A 17,773-nucleotide genomic window follows, 5' to 3' on the forward strand; every position below is an offset into this window, starting at 1 on the left:
GCGAAAAAGAGAGACGAGTGTTGATCGTGTGTCTATGATCTATGAGAGAGAGCCAATAGAATTGTATGGATGAGAAAGTGTAGTCAAAGCACCAGCGGTTATATGTGTGAGTTGACCAAAATCGATCGAAATGTAATATTCAATATTGAATGTCTTGGTTATTGTTTTAAACAAGGCATTGTCTCAAAGGTCTTATCATCCGATACATTAGTACTCGGCCAAAAACCCGACGCCAAGTCTTTGTTCCTGTTCCTGCGTCAGGCGGGTTCTTAGCGCAATGGGGTCTCGGGTAGTACCTGCAGTTTTCCACTGGACCCCTGAAGTTACACAACTTACAGTGCTCAAATCGACCACTCAGAGGCTACAATGGGTGACATGCCCCAGTAATGAGTCTCAGGTACCTGCCGTAAAAGGCAACCTCACCATGCGCTGTCTCGTCTTTTTCTCTCCCTCACAAAGACAATAGCCGGAGAGGTCAGCAAAGAGGTCGATCGCTATTGAAGGAATATCACCCTTTGACGGCAAAAGAGACTTGGCGTTTTTCGGTAAAGCATATGCAATATTGACTCTCAAGTTTGGGCAAGAACCAACAGATTTTCCAAGATTGCGCTCTATTCCACCATAGCCCAGTAGGGCTTGGCCTGTGTTTGTGTAAGTGGGCGGCTAATTAACCTCCTAAATCTATCAACTCGTTAGTTTGTCTTTACTAACAGCTGTCATTTGCCCAAGCTGGTGATCATTTCAGAGGATCTGGGGCTGGGGTGGAAAATATCTCACATGGAGACAATTGTTAGTGAAGAAACAAGTCGAACCACAAAAACCATGTGGTATCTTGTTGTTTTACCTTTTCGCTCCAATGTTGCATCTGCTATTTATCATCTATAGCTGTTTCAACACAAAACCCTATATCCATGCTTTTCAAACATCTTTCCTGTCACAAAACGCTCAAACCATCAAGCAACCTCCGTATCAGGTCTCGTTGGCCCTCCAGTCCATCCATATTAGGCATGGTGTTTTTCTTGTTGTTCGCGGATTGGTGGTGATTGAAGCAAACCACGATGGGCATTTTAAATTAAAAAATATCAACTGAATTAGGGGGCCCCTGTCCTTGTCATCCCCGGGACAGAACCACTACAAGGCCAGACTGCTTCTGCATGATTCTCCGTCTTGCACCAGCCTATCACGGCCATGAAATCCGTCCCCATTTACCAGGGAAGGAAGGGTCGAGTTTTGACGGTTCCATTGCTGCTTGCTTCCCGAGAGACGAGAGAGACAGAGCCCTTCCTTCCTTGGCTTGGCGTGGCCCAGTCGCTCACTGCCTCTCTACTAGTACTTACATGAATGCGCCCCCATCTCGACGACTTCATCTTTCTGATCTTCCCTCACACACCTCTTCGTTCGTCCTTGTTGTCGTCGCCGCTATCCTAGAGAATCGTCCTTTTATCGATACTCGTTCCGTTCTTTAACAACAACAACAACAATCGTTTATACTCTGATCCTAGTTTTATCTAGTATCCTGCTTTTCAGCACTCACTCACTCGCTTACCGCTCAACGCAAAACCGCCTTCTCCACCGTCATCGGTATACCCTGTTTGTGGCTTTCTTCCCTGTCTGCCAGATCGGACTCGTATAAGCCAACCAAGCTCAACTTCAACTTCGTTCGAATTTCAGCCTTTTTGCTCGTTTGACAAGATGCTTTTCCGAACCATCGCCTCTATCGCCTTCCTGGCTTGTGCCAGCAACGTTGCTGCCGAGCCCCAGCCTTACAAGCTGGTCAAGGCACCCGTTCAAGGCCTCAGCCTCTCTCGCCGTTCTACGCCCGGATACCAGCCTGATCAGTCTGTCTGCGGTGGTGGTGGTGACACTTGTGCTGAGGCTTGTGGTGCTGGTTACGAGTCTTGCCCTTCTGAGGATGACTCTACCCACTGCTTCAACCCTACAGTTAAGCAGTCTTGCTGCTTTGACGGCACTGGAAGTATGTATAGTTAATCTCATCCACATATGAGTTTTTGCATAGAGCAAACTGAATACTGACGATCTCTTTAGACTCTTGTGATGCAGGTTACTACTGTTCTCATGACACCAAGGCTCAGACCTGGTGCTGCCCTGAATCTATGGATCTTGCTCAGTGTGCCAAGGCGTATGGCGTTAAGGACGGCCTCAAGACCGAGAAGCTCATGACCTCCACCGCTGCTCCCACCGTTGCTTCTACTACTGCTGCTCCTACCACCACCTCTGCGCTCGAGACCACCTCGACAACCGTCTACATCACCAGCACCTCTCTTGCCAGCACCGAGCCTGCAACCACCACCAAGTCGGTTGTCGCTAAGACCACGACCAAGGCTGCTAAGACCACCATTGTCGCTCCTAGCTCTGGCTACAGCACGGCTTGGAGTGGTTCCAACAGCACCATCGCCACTGCCGCGCCTACTCAGCCATCTGAGTCTGCTCCTGGCTCTGCTGAGCCTTCCACCATTAGCAGTGGCGCTTCCCTCACTGGCGTGAGCGCCATGCTCCTCGCCGCTGCTGGCTTCTTCGCCCTTCTCTAAGTCAGAAACTTCCCCGTGGAAACACTCGTTTTCGCGAGATACCGCCTTAAATGACGCTCATGCGTCGTCGCGAATAATGACTCAATGATGAAGAAAGCAACGAAAGGCTTTATGCGTGGAACACGCCAAGTAAGAGGTGGATTGAAAACAAAACACGTGGTGCAATGTCGAGCTACATTATTCTTCTGATGAAATACCCCTTTTCGATATCCCCATTCTGTTTACGTCTTCAACTGGAGTTGATCGGCTTGGTGTTTTTGGTTGTTTAGGAAAAGAGCATGAGGAGGACGAGTTGAAACGAAATGAGAAACGCTCAGCGCTTGGAACATACATTCTTACGATCGGTACACGATTTCTCGTATACCTTATTACACCTAAAACTTATTTACTATTCGTCACGTTGCGAAAGCTTAGTCTCCGCCTCGTATACTTGACATTAATAATTGCCCTGGTAGACAATTTTACTCAACATTGCACACAATTCAAGCAAGATATTCTATAAAATGATGAGAAACAGTGATGTTTATTTACGACATCTGCTCGACAAAAGTGAGCCTTGGAGAACCGCAACAGTATAAACATTATACATCCAGTCTTGTAAAGAGTTGTGTCATGCGCCAATGAGCTTCAGCGAACTTGGCATATACTGGACTGTTGAATTGCTGTGCTGTGTAGGGGGGCTAGATATCTTATTGATGATCTGACATGGTTCAATAGAAGCTCATATCCATGCCCTATGTTGTATCGATCTATGTATATTATATCTGTAGATCTGTCTCCATAGATTATCAGTCAGATACTCCGATGCCTTCTGGAATGATCTTTCAGGCATAGGTCCAACGTCAAATTTGGACTACAGACAATGAAGATGTACATTGCGCTACAAAACCAAAGAGTGTCTGCTACACAACAAAGTCACGAATTTGGAGTATTACGTGATAATGCACCACCAAGTTTGGGAATCACCATCAGCTGTGATGTCACATGTGACCGGGAGCGAAATCCCATGACATATTGCCCACCAAGGAAAACATGACACAGAAGCTCATATGCCTGGTATGCTGTACGAGTAGTCTGCTGTGGAAGCCTGGACAGCATTAATGACGCAAAACGATAGGGTATGATTTCTCTCCGCAGCTAAATACGATGCGTGCTATAGGCAGCGCAAAAGGGAAACACAAAAGGGCTTCTCCCATCTGATTTCATTCCAACATGTATGATTTCATATGCGTTTGATTATTCCTGCTCTTGACTTGTTTCATCGTGGAGGCTTGTCTATTCGAAGTGGTGATTTGGACGCTTAGTTACCAACGGCCTCGGGAACCTTGTTGGCGTCGTAGCCGCATTTTTCCTTGAGCTGCTCAACCAGCTCAACGTACTTGGCCTGAGCGGCATCGGGGGTAAGCTGTTCTTCCTCAGCAGCCTTCTTCCAGGCGTTGTACTTGGCCTTGCCCTGAAAGCGGTGTTAGTTCGTCGCAGGCAAGAAAGATAGGCTTTAAAACTTGCCTTGAGGTCGAACATGCCGGGGGCGGTAGCAGCGGAGAAGTCCTCGCCGTTGGCGACCTTGTAGAGCCCTAAAAAGGTTAGCTGCGAAGCGGAAGACATGAATGAGGAGAGACTTTACCGTAGAGCCTGAGAAGGTCGTCGGTATTGGGCTTAGAGGTAAGCTTCTTTGAGTCCTCGACGGCCTTCTGGAAAGATTCAGACATGATGGGCAAAGAGATTGATTGGAGATGATCTAAAGAGAAGGAAAAGTACTGGGGGATTCAGGTTTGGAGAAGAAGGAGAAGAGAGAAGAGGTGTTGGGATGTTTGTTGAGGAACTTAACTTGGCTTCTCCCGTCGTGCGGGTTATAGCGGGGTCATGGGATTCGATGGAGGGGCTTAGGGGCCAAGTTGCGCTGAGCGACGTCGTGATCTGCCATTGGTTACTTTGGGGCACCTTCCCTAACTTCCTTAAGTGAGATGAGAAGGCGATCTGCCGAGGGAAGGAAGGAGCTGGGTGATTGCGACTGAATGATGAAGAGAGGCACGTGGGGAACAGGGGCTATAATTCTTGGAGATATATCACTTATTAAGGTATAACGAAAGAGTATAGACAATCCTTTGTTGATACTATATCAAAATCAGATGCAAAGCATGAGCACAGACAAGCTTCGACAGCTCTCCACTTCAGGTCTGGGACTGAACAAGAGCTCGGTATGAGCTAAACGGAGTAGAAAACCCATACAAATACATCAACTGAAGCCACGATAGCCTCAAATTAGACATTACAGTATCCGGCGAGCCTGAAACATAAACCGTTCCGGAACATCTTTTCGTTACACAGCCTTGAACTCGTCATGGACGAGCTTAGTATTGCTCCGAGACCATCGGGAGCGGAACAATCATGCTCGGCTTTAAACTTTCACAGCTCACATGTCTCTCCGACGTTATCTACACGTTACATGAGCAACTCAATTTTGATAAAGAGTGCCGCAAACCTTCAAGAGACATCAAACAAGCTCACTTTACATCAATTGATTAATCATGACAAAAACTGTCGTTGTATTAGGCGGTAGCCTAGGCGGTATGGCCGTTACCCATCAACTGCTCAAGTACACGCGGCCTCGTGAGCAAGATCTTAAAGTTATACTGGTCTCAAAGGTACTCACTCACTCAACAGGTTCTGATTCATTTACACTTTTAATACTGACAAACCTACAGAACAGCCACTTCTACTGGAACCTAGCTTCTGTTCGCGCCATCGTCCCTGGCGTTATAAATGATGATGAGATTTTTGCGCCTATCAAGCCAGGCCTAGATCAATATCCCGCCGGCAGCGTTGAGTTCATTGTCGGCACCGCTTCAGCCGTCGATCACACGGCCCGTACGGTAACAGTCGATACAGATGCTGGTGCTGACCAGAAGACCATACTTGAATATGATCATCTTGTCATTGCTACCGGCGCCGAAACTGTTGATCCTTCACTCCCTTGGAAAGCATCCAGCTCGCACGAGGAGCTCGTGGAGAGTCTTCACAGCACCGCTGAAAAGGTCGAAAAGGCTACACATGTTGTTGTCGCTGGTGCCGGAGCTACAGGCGTTGAACTCGCGGGCGAGATTCAATATGCTTATCCCTCGACTACCGTTATACTCATCTCAGCTGAGGACAAAGTTGTCGCTGGAGACCAAATTGCTGGTAGTGTTGAGTCTGAACTGAAGCGCCTTGGTGTTGAGATCCGTGCTGGTGTACGCTCCGAGGACTCGACGGAACTACCGGATGGCAAGACGTTGGTGAAGCTGTCCAATGGGGAGGAGCTCGTGACAGATTTGTTCCTCGCGACAATGGGATTGAAGCCAAATTCCGGGTTCCTGCCCAAGGAGTGGCTTACCAAGCAGGGCTATGTCGATGTGGATGATGAGATGCGTGTCAAGAATACAGAGGGCGTGTGGGCAGTTGGAGACGTCGTGTCCAAGCCTCGCGCCGCATTCTTGATCACTGAGGCTCAGGCCGCTGGCGTCTTCAAGAACATTGACCTCGTACTCAAAGGCAAGGAACCACAACCTGTGAGCGGTCCTCGAGTGGATGCTTTTCTCTGCGCAACAGGCCGAAGTCGCGGAGCTGGACGCTTAGGCAAAGTTCCGGTACCATCGCTTGCTGTATGGGCCGTTAAGGGTCGTACATTAGGTCTAGAACGTACCAAGAAGTACGTCAACGGAAGTATGTGGTGATGAGAATGCGTGTAGTGCAATGCCTGATATCCTATTCAAGAAAGCGCCATGATATTCCTACAAAGAAGAAGCAACATACCCATACCCATAATCTAATTAATTCGCCTATCCTCTCTTCTCGTCTTCAATCTCCCGCCTGATCTGTTCAAGAACTTGTTCTCGTGTTCTCAAGTGATTCTCTAGACCCTCGACCTGCTCTCGGACCGTCTGGAGATCTTCCTGTATACTCTTGAGACTTCCTCCAGCCGCGCTCTTACCAGTTCCCTCTTCCAACTCCCTGAGTTCTCGTCGCTTGTATTCGAGTAGTTGATCGAGTTCCTTCTTAACGAGTGCAGGCTTGGAATCGCGTTTGCCGCCTTTCCGGCGTTCCGCGATCTCTTCCACCTTCTTTATCTTATCCTCGAGGTCCTGGAGCTTGCGCTTCAGTCGAACCTCTTCCCAGTCCTCCGTCTTCTCCGTCGAGAAATCTGTGCCCGAACTCTTGAAGCCGCTTCGGCCCAGGCGCGTTAGGTATTGATCGCCGAACTTAGCCTTGCGGCCGGTACTCGTGGTGTCGTCAGCCTTGGTGGCCCATCGCGAGTTAGCGCCTGTTCGCTGGTTGTCGACTTGATAATCAATCTGGTTGCGCTCGAAGCTCGATCGAAGGGATGCGGGAACGGTGCGGGGGATTCGGAAGCCCTCATGTCGGTAGTTAAGGATATGTAGGAATGCGAGACAGGCATCCTTATTGATAGTCGATTGCGCCGAGGGGTTGATCAGATTCCAGGCGGATCGAACATCGGTATCGGGAACGTCAAGGGACTCGTAAAGATCGCTAAGCGCATGGACTGTTCTCGTCAGCATTGTTTCCAGGTGTTCGGGTTACCGTAGACATACAATCCACCTCGCCGCGCATATCTCGGTTCTCCTGGTAGATCTGCTCGTATTTGGCCTTGTCCGCAGGCTTTATGTACCACTCGAATCCGTCTTTAAGCCCCAGGTCTTCCGAGTCGTCCTCGACCTGCTCGAATTGTACTGACTTTCCGGTGATAGCCTGGCCGGCCTGCACGAGATGAGCCTTGGACTCAGGGACAAGCCAGTCGGGCAGTGTTGTCGGCACATCCGCGTATTCCTAGAATTCGTAAGTTACAAAGCCAAAGAACCACTCAGCGATCGTGCCATACTCCGTTGAGAATATCAAAGATAATGCGCATGGCAACGCAAAACTCCTCGAAGTCGAGGTTTCCATCGTTATCCACATCCGCGAGATCCCATACTCGCTCTAGCTGATCATCTCGGAGGCCACTGTTCTTGAGAACAGGAGCAGCTTGTTCGCCTGTAAGAAACTTGCCGCCTCCTGTTCGCGCAGAGAAGATATTCCAGTAAGTCTCGATTTCCTGCGCCTCAATCTTGGGAGCCATGATTACGGCTGGGGGCTATGGACAGCCGTGTGGAGTTATTGTTCGAAGTCGAGTACAAGAAGGCGCCCTAATTAAGCCGGATTAAAAAGAGATAGAGGTAATCGTTCTGGCGGCGACCGCAGAGGATGTTGAATTAGCGGAAAGGCAATGATGCAGGTTCTATGGTCAAGGTAGAGTGAGCTGGAGGTTGAATGACGAAGCAGGCTCTCCAGCCACGCTTGGATAGGCCTGCATTTCCCCTGATGCATCTGCGGCCCCCGCTTAGCCAATATCCAAATTAGCGCATAATCTTACTGGTAAGAAGATTTGTTGATCAGTAAGAGAATAGGGCATGTAAGTCATTGGTATAGCTCATTCAGTTGAGTCTTATTCTAACAAGAGTTAAAAATATTTCAGTCTAACAGCACGATTGCAATATGCACCTAAGTCGTTTGTGAGTATAGACAGCATCACTGTCACCAATCTCCAAGCCAGCCTATCATAGCAAGGCTATAGTTCGCTAAAAGTATGTGTCCAAGTTGCCGTTGATCGTCACTATGTCATTTTATCATGAGCTTAAAATCTTTGAGTAAGAGGAGGACAATTTGCATGTTAATAGTTGAGTCCTTGAAATCTATCATCTGATACGCATACGCTAAAACAAGAGGAGGTTCACCGAGAGTGACTGGCCAACAGCCACAGTCCAGGCTTTGAGTGGTTGAGCCCCACTGCCAAATAAGGAAGGGACCTGGAGAGAATCCCCATGGACTCAGCTCTCAGTGGCTGATTCACAAGGTTGTGGGCCTGCAGTAGCGGGTAGAGGGGTACGGCTGCCACACCCGATAACTTTTTGGAGGGGCAAAGAAGGCGCGAAACAAATGACCCTTTAAATTAATCCTTCAGACCGCTCGACTTTGTTCCTTATATATATATTCGCTGTCTCTCTGTCTTTGGCACATCCTGAACTTAAAAGCATCGCGAACTGTTTCTTCTCCATAACTCCGGCTCTTCTTCTGTCTAAATCACCATGTCGACAACAACTACCACTACAACCCAGCCTATCACGGCCGAATCTATGCTCCGTCTCTTCCCGGACATCGATACCAGCTCAGAGCCTCTCTCCGGCCATGATGAGGAGCAAATCCGTCTTATGGATGAGGTCTGCATCGTCCTCGACGAGAATGACAAGCCAATCGGTACCGCCAGCAAAAAGATTTGTAAGTGAAACTGCACCACCATCAAGTATCCCCTACTAACTTAGACTACTAGGCCATCTCATGACCAACATCGATAAGGGTCTCCTTCACCGCGCCTTTTCCGTCTTCCTCTTCAACGACAAGAACGAGCTCCTCCTCCAGCAGCGCGCATCCGAAAAGATCACCTTCCCCGACATGTGGACCAACACTTGCTGCTCCCACCCTCTCCACATCCCTACCGAGACTGGCGCTACTCTTGAAGACTCTATCTCCGGTGTCAAGCGAGCTGCTCAGCGCAAGCTTGAGCACGAGCTGGGTATCAAGAAGGAGCAGGTTCCCTTCGAGGATTTCCATTTCCTCACCCGAATTCACTACAAGGCCCCCAGCGACGGCAAGTGGGGTGAGCATGAGAGTATGTAAAATCCAATATTGAATGTTACAGTATCTAATAGTCGGCGCAGTTGACTACATCCTCTTCATCAAGGCCAACGTCGATCTCGACATCAACAGGAACGAGGTCAGAGATACACAATACGTCACTCCCGAGAAGCTCAAGCAACAATTCGACGACCCTAGCCTGGTTTTCACACCTTGGTTCAAGCTCATTTGCAACTCTATGCTCTTCGAGTGGTGGCAAAACCTCGACTCCGGCTTGAATAAGTACATGAACGAGCAGGATATTCGACGGATGTAACGATATATGGATAACGAGTCAAGAGAGAAAGCACCCAAAACGACAGGAGAAGCAGTATAAGTGCCAGATCCAGACTTGGCATACGGTGCATTGGGTTTTTGCAGTCAATCAGCATAGATATCCGCGCTTAAATCTTGCTGCGTTAATGTTTACGAGCAACTGAGCCACATTCAATTTGATACTATTTCACTACCCAACTCACTTAGCCTCACCTATCAAGATGGAGGATACCATGACCAACACCGCCAATCAGAGTCTCAAACTTATTCAGCACGGCCGGGCCGTTAGACATGGTTATCTTGAACTGAGCTTCCATGTACGAGCCAATGACTCAGGATCATGATGTCTTGGTTCTCTGCACCATCCGGCATGACATAGTGAGTCTTATCAAGTGACACAGTACTGATAAAAAGATTAGTGAGTCCTGGCGCCGTCGCAAGCCGTTGCCATCCACCAACAAACAACATGCATGATGCTCTTTGACAACACCTAGTACGACCCTTTCAGTTTGGGCTCCTGCGACTGCCATCCAACTGGAATATCGGGGCCAATGACGGTTTTCCTTGGCTTCTCAAATCAAGGGTTTTCGATCTCCTCCACACTCAGCTGCCGGTGGCTTGAGCCTTGACTTGGCTACATCACTGCACCTGACATTGAATCCTGCATGGAACCCCGCGACTTCTGTGCTTCCGTGTATTCTTCTGCATTCATTGGATTGAGTCCAATCTTTCTTGTCTCTAACTGCACGATTGATTGGAGCATCTCGGGACTCGGACTTCACAATCTGCTTTGCCCATGTAACGACAGCATCACCCCCACGGTGTCGCAGCTGATCATGTGGTCTATGATCGTCCTGTCAGCAAACACTGTGTTATCCTATCTCGCCTTGATTCCAGACTTGCTATTCACTGTCTCAGAATGGACCCGGAAGCTAGCCAATACCCCACGATAATAGCTGTGATGCATCATCTAGCCAATGGTATCTTGGTTTTCCGCGTAGAGGCGCTCCGTATCTATTTTGCCCATCTTGAGGCCCACACGGCCTCTAACCAAGACTCGCCCTACTTAATCCCCCGACCATTTCCTATCTCTCAGCCCGTCTTTGTTCCTCACCCATGTACTCAGTCACTCACCTTTCTTCCACAAACACTTACTTTGCTCAAGCCTTCAATCTTGACCAGACAACAGCCGCTGGCCACTAACAGGACCCTCAGTCAGGATATCTTGCTAAGCCCTCTCTTAGAGGAGGCTGCTTTGAAGAATAGCCAACTTGGCGTCTTGCTATTACTGTTACCACGTGCTGCTTGTGCACTCAATTTCTTTGCGTTGTTGACGGTCGTTGACTACTGTCTTGAAACCTCTGAACACTCCCACTTGACAAAACTTTTATCCATTCTCGTGAAATCTCGAAACGCTTGGACGCTTCGTCGACGAACGTCGCTCGATACAACTCCCTTCTACTAAGCCGTGATCGCGAGCCTGGCCCGCTCAAGTACCACCTTGATGTCGGTTGAAGTTCGCACCAGCCTTAATTGTCTCCGTCATCCCTCGAGGTTCACGTCCGTTTCCAGAACTCAACTATCACGAGTTCATACGGGCGATAATTGTCAAGACATACAATGTGAGTTTAGATGCTTCGGCCACGAACTTATCATGCTTAATACGCAATGGCGCCCCTTTCATTACCAGGAAGGGGCCCTTAGGTACAGCGAATACATCCAGTACCGGTTAAACTGCCATCATGGAGATCAGCAAGAATAGTAAAAGTGGTATCCATGGCCCTGGGACATTGGCCAAGTGGCGGCGACGCTCCCTTATACCATCTACCTGGGAAACCTCTGTTCGTTTCGTTGATGTGAACGAGTCTGCGGCAGCTGGTAGTGCGCTGGCCCAGGCCTTTGCAACTGATGCCATGAGTCAGTATGTGCTCGACGGTGACGACATGGCGGATTATTCGGATGAACAGAAGTGGAAGCTTCATGTTGATTATATGACTTATATGGTTGCAGCGCACTGCTACAAAGGAATGGTGACAACCATTGGGTCGGACTACGATGCTGTAGCTCTTTGGTACGTGAACCAACGACTATACCCGCAATTTGAGCTAATAATCTTTCAGGCTTGCTCCTGGTCAGCAGACGGATGACTGGTGGACTAGTCTTCGCAGTGGTATGTGGAAGCTATACTATCAGCTGTCAGCTGAAGGACGGAGACGATACTACGATGAGATGCTACCTGTTCTGGACCAGACCAAGGAAGAAGTCATGGGCGAAAGGAACCAGGACTGTTATTATCTTGTCTACATCGGTACCAAGCCTAATGCCCAAGGCAGAGGTTATGCCGGAAAACTGATCCGCGATATGGTCGCCAAGGTACAATAGTTCCATCTTTCAACGTTAGAGAAAACTAACAACAGCCAGGCCGATGCTGAACAGCGTCCCATGTATCTCGAGTCCAGCACCGAACATAACAATGGCTACTACGCCAAGTTCGGTTTCGAGGTCAAACGTGACGTCGTCTTTGAGGGAGGCCCCGAGCCCATCACAATGTGGATCATGGTTCGCGAGCCTCAGAAGACTCGCCATGCTTGCAGCTCTGTTATCGTTTCTGCCGTCAGCAGCGCAGTCAAGTTCTAGGGAGACGAGCCTCTGGTCCCTCCAAATGTCGACACGGGGTCAGAGGCTGAAGTCGAAGAAGTTGAGGATATCGAGGATATCGAGGATGTCACCCACGAGCAACAAGATTGGAAGAAATGCGTTGTGATGTGAGTTTTGATTGCGTGAGAATTTGCTTTAGTTTACACTGAGTTTGTTGACTCTTGTCATTCTTTTGGACATTGGTGTTTTTGATGATATGAAGCAGTATGGTTCTGGCCTTGTTGTAATGCCAACATATGTGGGCAGTCTCTACCGTAATAGCTGTCTATTTCTTCTGCTTTTGCAGTATGCCGACTAGCTCGAGTCATTCATTAGAGAAATAACATATATAATATTGTCATTCCTTCATAAGCTAGTCCCTCCTGTAACCGTGAACACCATGCACCTAGCTTTTGTAGTTTGTATTCCGTATACATTGTCATTCTCGGAGCCCATCCCTCATAAACTCAAATCTCATATTAGTATTCGAGGATTGCCCATGTCTCGTCATCAACTGTGGTGTAGATAAGACCCTGGCCAAGCAGTTCGTCAGCAGCAGTGAGAGCATCCCGCACTGACATGCCAGTAGAATTAGTGATGACGTTGAGATGGACACCCTCATTGCCACCAGGTGTGTCGTTCATAAAGTTGAACATCTTCTTGGCAAGCCCACTGCAGCCAGCGAGCTTAGTAGGCGCCTGGCCAGCGTTGCCGCCTCCATTGTCATTATAGCCACCACCGTCCACGAACATGCTGTCCCCGTCTCCGTTGGCGCCGCCTTGACCACCGAGAGGGCCCTTGGTGAAGTAGAGATGGACATATGTAGCCTCGAGCATGTGGTAGTTGACCTCGTTGAAATCCGCTACAGGTCTGATAACATGAGCTCCGACGTGTCGCTTGTTGTTGAAGGACTTGAGACGACCCCAAATACGAACGTGAGACTCCAGCTCGAAACCAGGATCAGCATCGTCCTGCTTGTCGACGTCGATCCACTTCTTGACCTCAATCATGCCGGTGCCGTCGTCTATGTTAAGGGTGATATTTGTAGGTTGAGGCTGGATCTTGCGAATCTGTCCGACGAATGTGATCTGTGTCACGGGGGAACCGTCGATTTTGAAGTCGGCGCCAGCGTAAGCCTCTTCGGCGTCGAGGATCTGCTTGATTGTGACAGGGCGCAAGGATTCATCTTGGTATGACTAGTAGATATGAGAAAGAGTGGTAATGGTCAGTTGTAGAGAGTGTGATGTACCTTGCCGCCGGCGCCGCCTTGACTGCCCTGCTGTGAACCGCCAGCGAAGAAGCCGCCAGAATCGTCACCCCCTTGGGCGCCATAGCTTGTTTTTGTGAATCCAGAGTAAGCAGCTTTAGAGAAGAGTCAGAAATGCAATTTTGGACAGATAGTGGGCGTGTTATGGTGTACTTACACATGATTGTGGTTGTGTGATGTTGAGTTGGACTAGGCAGAGCCCACGGTATGGACGTGAAGATTAAGAGACGCGTTAAAACGCGCCTGAGTTTAATGGATTCCATGAAGCCCCGCCTTCACGGTGTGGGGCATCAGTTAGTTGCCTTAGTCATCGATATGATAATGGCGTTGATAGAAGGCACGTGCTTGGGTGCTATGATATCCAAACAACTCAATGGAGGAAGCATGTGCTTTGTTTCCCTAATAGTATAAAGAAGAAGTTGGTACTCATTTGTTGATTTGATTGCTATTTCTGTCAGTCCGAGACATCCTTGGACCTCTCCCAATACGGTTGGCGATCATGCATCTGCCGACATCCTATCAAGAACCATGTTCCATCGCTAGCGAGTCCAAACACAAGATAATGACTTGAATGGAAAACTATGGCACCGCTTGGAATATGCTACAGCTTTCCGAAACTTCTCCGCAGGTTTTTCCTGTGTTGGCATCACATCATTTGATATATAAAAATGATCACCACGACTAGCAACGGGTAGCTTGAACCTCGGCTGGAAAAGTGGAACTACCGCCAATGGATCCAGGCTTCGGCGTTCGCCCCGTGTTTCTCCAGGTTTCCTTCCTTCTAAGGTACTTGCCGCAATCACACCCTACCTTGCACCTACCTTAACCTACGTCGTTCGGCCATCGGCCATTGTATCCGTAGTTGCTTCTGACATCAACAACTTTCTCCTCTTATTGCTTCATCACGAAAGTAACCCATCCTTTTTTTTTTTCCTTCTCTGGTTCATCGCTTTTTGCATAGCGTTTGGTTCATCTCGTTCTTGACTTGTATAATCTCCATTGGCATCATGGCAAAGCCACAGACCGCGAATTTGCCCCTGATACCACTCGCACGAGGCACCATCCTTCTCCCTGGCCTCGTCCAGCGAATCCCAGTATCTTCTAACCGTCCCGATATTCCTGCTCTGCTCGCCCACGTTTACGAGCAAGCCGCTACAAAGGGCCCTGATACACGTATCGACAGTATTCCTATCGCCTGCGTTCCCATTTCATCTCCTCTTATCAGTGGCAATGGCCAACGACTTATTGGCGATGCTGAAGAGATAGACCCTACTGAGATCGAGAACGTCCTTCCGGGCTCTGCCAAAAAGACCGACCTTTTCACATTTGGCGTTGCCGCCAAGATCATTGGCATTGATGGAAGAGGAACAGGCGAGTTTGCATTGCGCGTCGAAGGCACAACCCGTGTCCGAATTGATTCCTTCACCCGCGAACGCCCCTATTTTGAAGCCAAGGTGACATATTTCCACGAAGACTGTAGGCTATTCCATGTAACCACTTGTCCATCCCCCGTAGTTGACTGTTATTTCCAGGCAATGCTACCGATAAACAGACGCAAGACCTATTTGCTCTCTTAAAAACTCGATCTCGAGAACTCGTTACTATCCTCAGGATTTCCTCCTTGCTTCCTCGAACCCGCGATGGCCCGGTTCTTTCACCGGTCCTTACAAGACGACTTGAAATGCTAATCATGAGGAAAGAACTCAACGAGGCTGGCCTTCTTGCCGACTTTATGGCTAATTTGGTTGAGAGCACACATGAGGAGAAACTCGAGGTCCTTGCAGCTCTAGACGTCAAGGTGCGCCTGACCAAGGTCATTGAGTTGCTGGAGCGTCAGGTTGGCGGTATCAAGAACAACTTCAAGATCACGACCTTCACCACTATGCCCGTCCAGATCTTGGATCGATTGAACGAAACCAACCAAAACCGAAAGCCAGGCTCGCTACCACAAATCCCTGGCATGGCATTTGTTCCGCCCAACGGACAGATGCCAGGTGGACATGACCAAAACGATGACCAGGAGGCCAATGAGCTTGATGAGCTGAAGCGCAAACTCTCCAACGCTAAACTTCCCGCTGACGCTGCCAAGACCGTCGATAGGGAGATGAGACGACTTCAGAAGATGCAGCCCATGAACCAAGAATATCAAGTAACACGCAATTGGCTAGAAACATTGGCCGAAATCCCCTGGACAGCGGCCACGGATGACCGCCTTGGCCCCGATACTCTAAACCGGGCGAGGAAGCAGCTTGATGATGACCATTATGGATTGGATAATGTCAAGAAGAGGCTCATCGAGTATCTAGCTGTCCTCAGGCTTAAACAATCGATAAATGATGAGGTGGAAGAGAAGATCAGGAAGGCAGAAGAGGAGTTGGGTCAGGCTGCCGCATCCAATGAGAAAGAGAAGGGAACAGCCGAGGAAGGCTCAGAGATTGAGGGAGGTGCGAAGCCTGAGATGGCTAAGCTTGACATCCTCAAGTCTCAGCGTATGGTGGACAAGTCTCCTATCATGCTCCTCGCTGGTCCCCCCGGCGTGGGAAAGACCAGTCTCGCGCGATCGGTGGCTACAGCTCTTGGCCGCAAGTTTCATCGTATTTCGCTTGGCGGTGTGAGGGACGAAGCCGAAATTCGGGGACATCGAAGGACTTATGTCGCGGCAATGCCAGGTCTTATTGTGCAGGGTCTAAGGAAGGTCGGCGTTGCCAACCCTGTTTTCCTGCTTGATGAGATTGACAAGATTGGGCAAGCCAGCATTCACGGCGATCCTTCAGCTGCCATGTTGGAAGTCCTAGACCCTGAGCAGAATCACAACTTTCAGGATCATTATGTTGGCATGCCGATTGATCTCTCCAAGATCCTTTTCATTGCCACGGCTAACAGCCTGGACACTATCCCCGCCCCTCTACTTGACCGAATGGAAACTATCTATATCCCTGGCTACACAACACTCGAGAAGCGACACATCGCCATGCAGCACCTGGTTCCTAAACAGATCAGGGTAAACGGACTAGCCGAGTCTCAGGTTACCTTCAACCAGGAAGTCGTTTCCAAAATCATCGAGTCCTACACTCGAGAATCTGGGGTTCGCAGCCTGGAGCGTGAAATTGGCTCTGTTTGCCGTGCCAAAGCTGTCGAGTATGCCGAAGCCAAGGATGGAGGTCACGTAGATGATTACCGGTCCGATCTCAGTGTAGAGGATATTGAGAACATTTTAGGCATTGAAAAGTTTGAAGAAGAGATTGCTGAGAAAACGAGCCGTCCCGGTATTGTGACGGGCTTGGTTGCTTATAGTTCCGGTGGTAACGGAAGCATCCTCTTCATTGAGGTTGCTGATATGCCCGGCAATGGGCGCGTTCAGCTCACAGGCAAACTCGGTGATGTGCTGAAGGAAAGTGTTGAGGTTGCCTTGACCTGGGTCAAAGCACATGCTTTCGAGCTGGGTCTCACTCCAGAGCCTACTACGGATATCATGAAGGAGCGTAGCATCCATGTGCACTGTCCATCTGGTGCTATTCCCAAGGACGGTCCCAGCAGTGGTATTGGCCAGGCCATTGCACTCATTTCCTTGTTCTCGGGGAAGCCGGTACCACCAACCATGGCAATGACGGTATGTTATCAGACTTGTTGTGGACTTGAGATGACTCAGTATACTAACAACATCGTGTGCAACAGGGCGAGATTTCTCTCCGGGGCAGAGTTACAGCCGTCGGAGGTATCAAGGAGAAACTCATCGGCGCACTCCGAGCTGGCGTCAAGACTGTGTTACTTCCGGCCCAGAACCGCAAGGATGTCAAAGATCTTCCGCAGGAGGTCAAGGATGGACTCGAGATCCTTCACGTCAGGTAAGTTATCCCTTACTTAAAGCAATCTCTTTGTAACACTCTCAACCCTGCTGCCTATTATGCCCCGACGACAGGACTTTGGTTTCACTGACACATGTCTTGGATAGCCATATCTGGGAAGCGATTCGTCTTGTCTGGCCAGACTCGCATTGGGCAGAGGACACTAACTACCGAGGCATCGAGAGTCGACTCTAATGCCAATCGGCAAGTTGTGTCAGCTGTGCTATCACCCATGAACAATGTCTCGCCGGTATACATCAGTCTACTCTGCATCTTTGAAACGACCTGTGGCAACTTATTCGACCGCATCGCAAGTGTCTGCCCTTCTCAGCGGGTATGGCATATCTAGCCTCACCGAGATGGCCCAAACCAGCCCTCTTTGCGACGCATCTATCCGGTTCACCAAACGGCTCTTAGTCTCACAAAACCTCCATCTCCCGTGATTCCACGTTGTCCTTGCCGGCGATTCTAGCCATCGCCCCCTTGCGCATGCG

At 49.3% G+C, this 17,773-nt stretch overlaps 8 protein-coding genes across 8 annotated transcripts; 5 read left to right on the plus strand and 3 right to left on the minus strand.

The window, feature by feature from the left end:
• Positions 1-1,692: 1,692 nt before the first annotated feature.
• On the plus strand, positions 1,693-2,549 carry BKA55DRAFT_691100 (uncharacterized protein; the record flags this gene model as incomplete). The annotated part of the gene is made up of 2 exons (XM_046199609.1): positions 1,693-1,975; positions 2,047-2,549. The coding sequence occupies 2 exons, from the start codon at positions 1,693-1,695 to the stop codon at positions 2,547-2,549; spliced, it is 786 nt and encodes a 261-aa protein (XP_046048785.1).
• A 1,300-nt stretch (positions 2,550-3,849) lies between these two features.
• BKA55DRAFT_691101 (uncharacterized protein) lies at positions 3,850-4,258 on the minus strand (the record flags this gene model as incomplete). Its single annotated transcript, XM_046199610.1, has 3 exons — positions 3,850-4,002; positions 4,113-4,123; positions 4,174-4,258. The coding sequence occupies 3 exons, from the start codon at positions 4,256-4,258 to the stop codon at positions 3,850-3,852; spliced, it is 249 nt and encodes an 82-aa protein (XP_046048786.1).
• An 819-nt stretch (positions 4,259-5,077) lies between these two features.
• BKA55DRAFT_540407 (uncharacterized protein) lies at positions 5,078-6,262 on the plus strand (the record flags this gene model as incomplete). The annotated part of the gene is made up of 2 exons (XM_046190261.1): positions 5,078-5,194; positions 5,255-6,262. 2 exons carry the CDS (start codon positions 5,078-5,080, stop codon positions 6,260-6,262), a joined length of 1,125 nt encoding a protein of 374 aa, XP_046048787.1.
• A 105-nt stretch (positions 6,263-6,367) lies between these two features.
• On the minus strand, positions 6,368-7,662 carry BKA55DRAFT_540408 (actin cytoskeleton-regulatory complex protein END3-domain-containing protein; the record flags this gene model as incomplete). Its single annotated transcript, XM_046190262.1, has 3 exons — positions 6,368-7,089; positions 7,139-7,373; positions 7,426-7,662. 3 exons carry the CDS (start codon positions 7,660-7,662, stop codon positions 6,368-6,370), a joined length of 1,194 nt encoding a protein of 397 aa, XP_046048788.1.
• Positions 7,663-8,502: 840 nt separating this feature from the next.
• Positions 8,503-9,726, plus strand: BKA55DRAFT_570600 (NUDIX hydrolase domain-like protein). The gene is made up of 3 exons (XM_046193012.1): positions 8,503-8,858; positions 8,911-9,249; positions 9,299-9,726. The coding sequence occupies exons 1-3, from the start codon at positions 8,669-8,671 to the stop codon at positions 9,529-9,531; spliced, it is 762 nt and encodes a 253-aa protein (XP_046048789.1). The 5' UTR covers positions 8,503-8,668; the 3' UTR covers positions 9,532-9,726.
• Positions 9,727-11,272: 1,546 nt separating this feature from the next.
• BKA55DRAFT_691105 (uncharacterized protein) lies at positions 11,273-12,167 on the plus strand (the record flags this gene model as incomplete). Its single annotated transcript, XM_046199611.1, has 3 exons — positions 11,273-11,601; positions 11,651-11,903; positions 11,952-12,167. 3 exons carry the CDS (start codon positions 11,273-11,275, stop codon positions 12,165-12,167), a joined length of 798 nt encoding a protein of 265 aa, XP_046048790.1.
• A 479-nt stretch (positions 12,168-12,646) lies between these two features.
• On the minus strand, positions 12,647-13,595 carry BKA55DRAFT_540411 (uncharacterized protein; the record flags this gene model as incomplete). Its single annotated transcript, XM_046190263.1, has 3 exons — positions 12,647-13,363; positions 13,417-13,529; positions 13,592-13,595. The coding sequence occupies 3 exons, from the start codon at positions 13,593-13,595 to the stop codon at positions 12,647-12,649; spliced, it is 834 nt and encodes a 277-aa protein (XP_046048791.1).
• Positions 13,596-14,249: 654 nt separating this feature from the next.
• On the plus strand, positions 14,250-17,474 carry BKA55DRAFT_645539 (Lon protease C-terminal proteolytic domain-containing protein; the record flags this gene model as incomplete). Its single annotated transcript, XM_046197203.1, has 4 exons — positions 14,250-14,910; positions 14,967-17,044; positions 17,110-17,279; positions 17,354-17,474. Exons 1-4 carry the CDS (start codon positions 14,442-14,444, stop codon positions 17,472-17,474), a joined length of 2,838 nt encoding a protein of 945 aa, XP_046048792.1. The 5' UTR covers positions 14,250-14,441.
• Between the last annotated feature and the right edge of the window lie 299 nt (positions 17,475-17,773).

This window comes from Fusarium redolens (genome assembly GCF_020744475.1).
Source record: "Fusarium redolens strain MPI-CAGE-AT-0023 chromosome Unknown BKA55scaffold_9, whole genome shotgun sequence".
In the NCBI taxonomy this organism is placed as follows: Eukaryota; Fungi; Ascomycota; class Sordariomycetes; order Hypocreales; family Nectriaceae; genus Fusarium; species Fusarium redolens.

Bases quoted from the DNA above. Each gene is read 5' to 3' on its own strand.
- BKA55DRAFT_570600 (XM_046193012.1), top strand. From the start codon at position 8,669: ATGTCGACAACAACTACCACTACAACCCAGCCTATCACGGCCGAATCT. The intron at 8,859-8,910 runs GTAAGTGAAACT...TTAGACTACTAG, and splicing joins TACCGCCAGCAAAAAGATTT to GCCATCTCATGACCAACATC. The intron at 9,250-9,298 runs GTATGTAAAATC...TAGTCGGCGCAG, and splicing joins CAAGTGGGGTGAGCATGAGA to TTGACTACATCCTCTTCATC.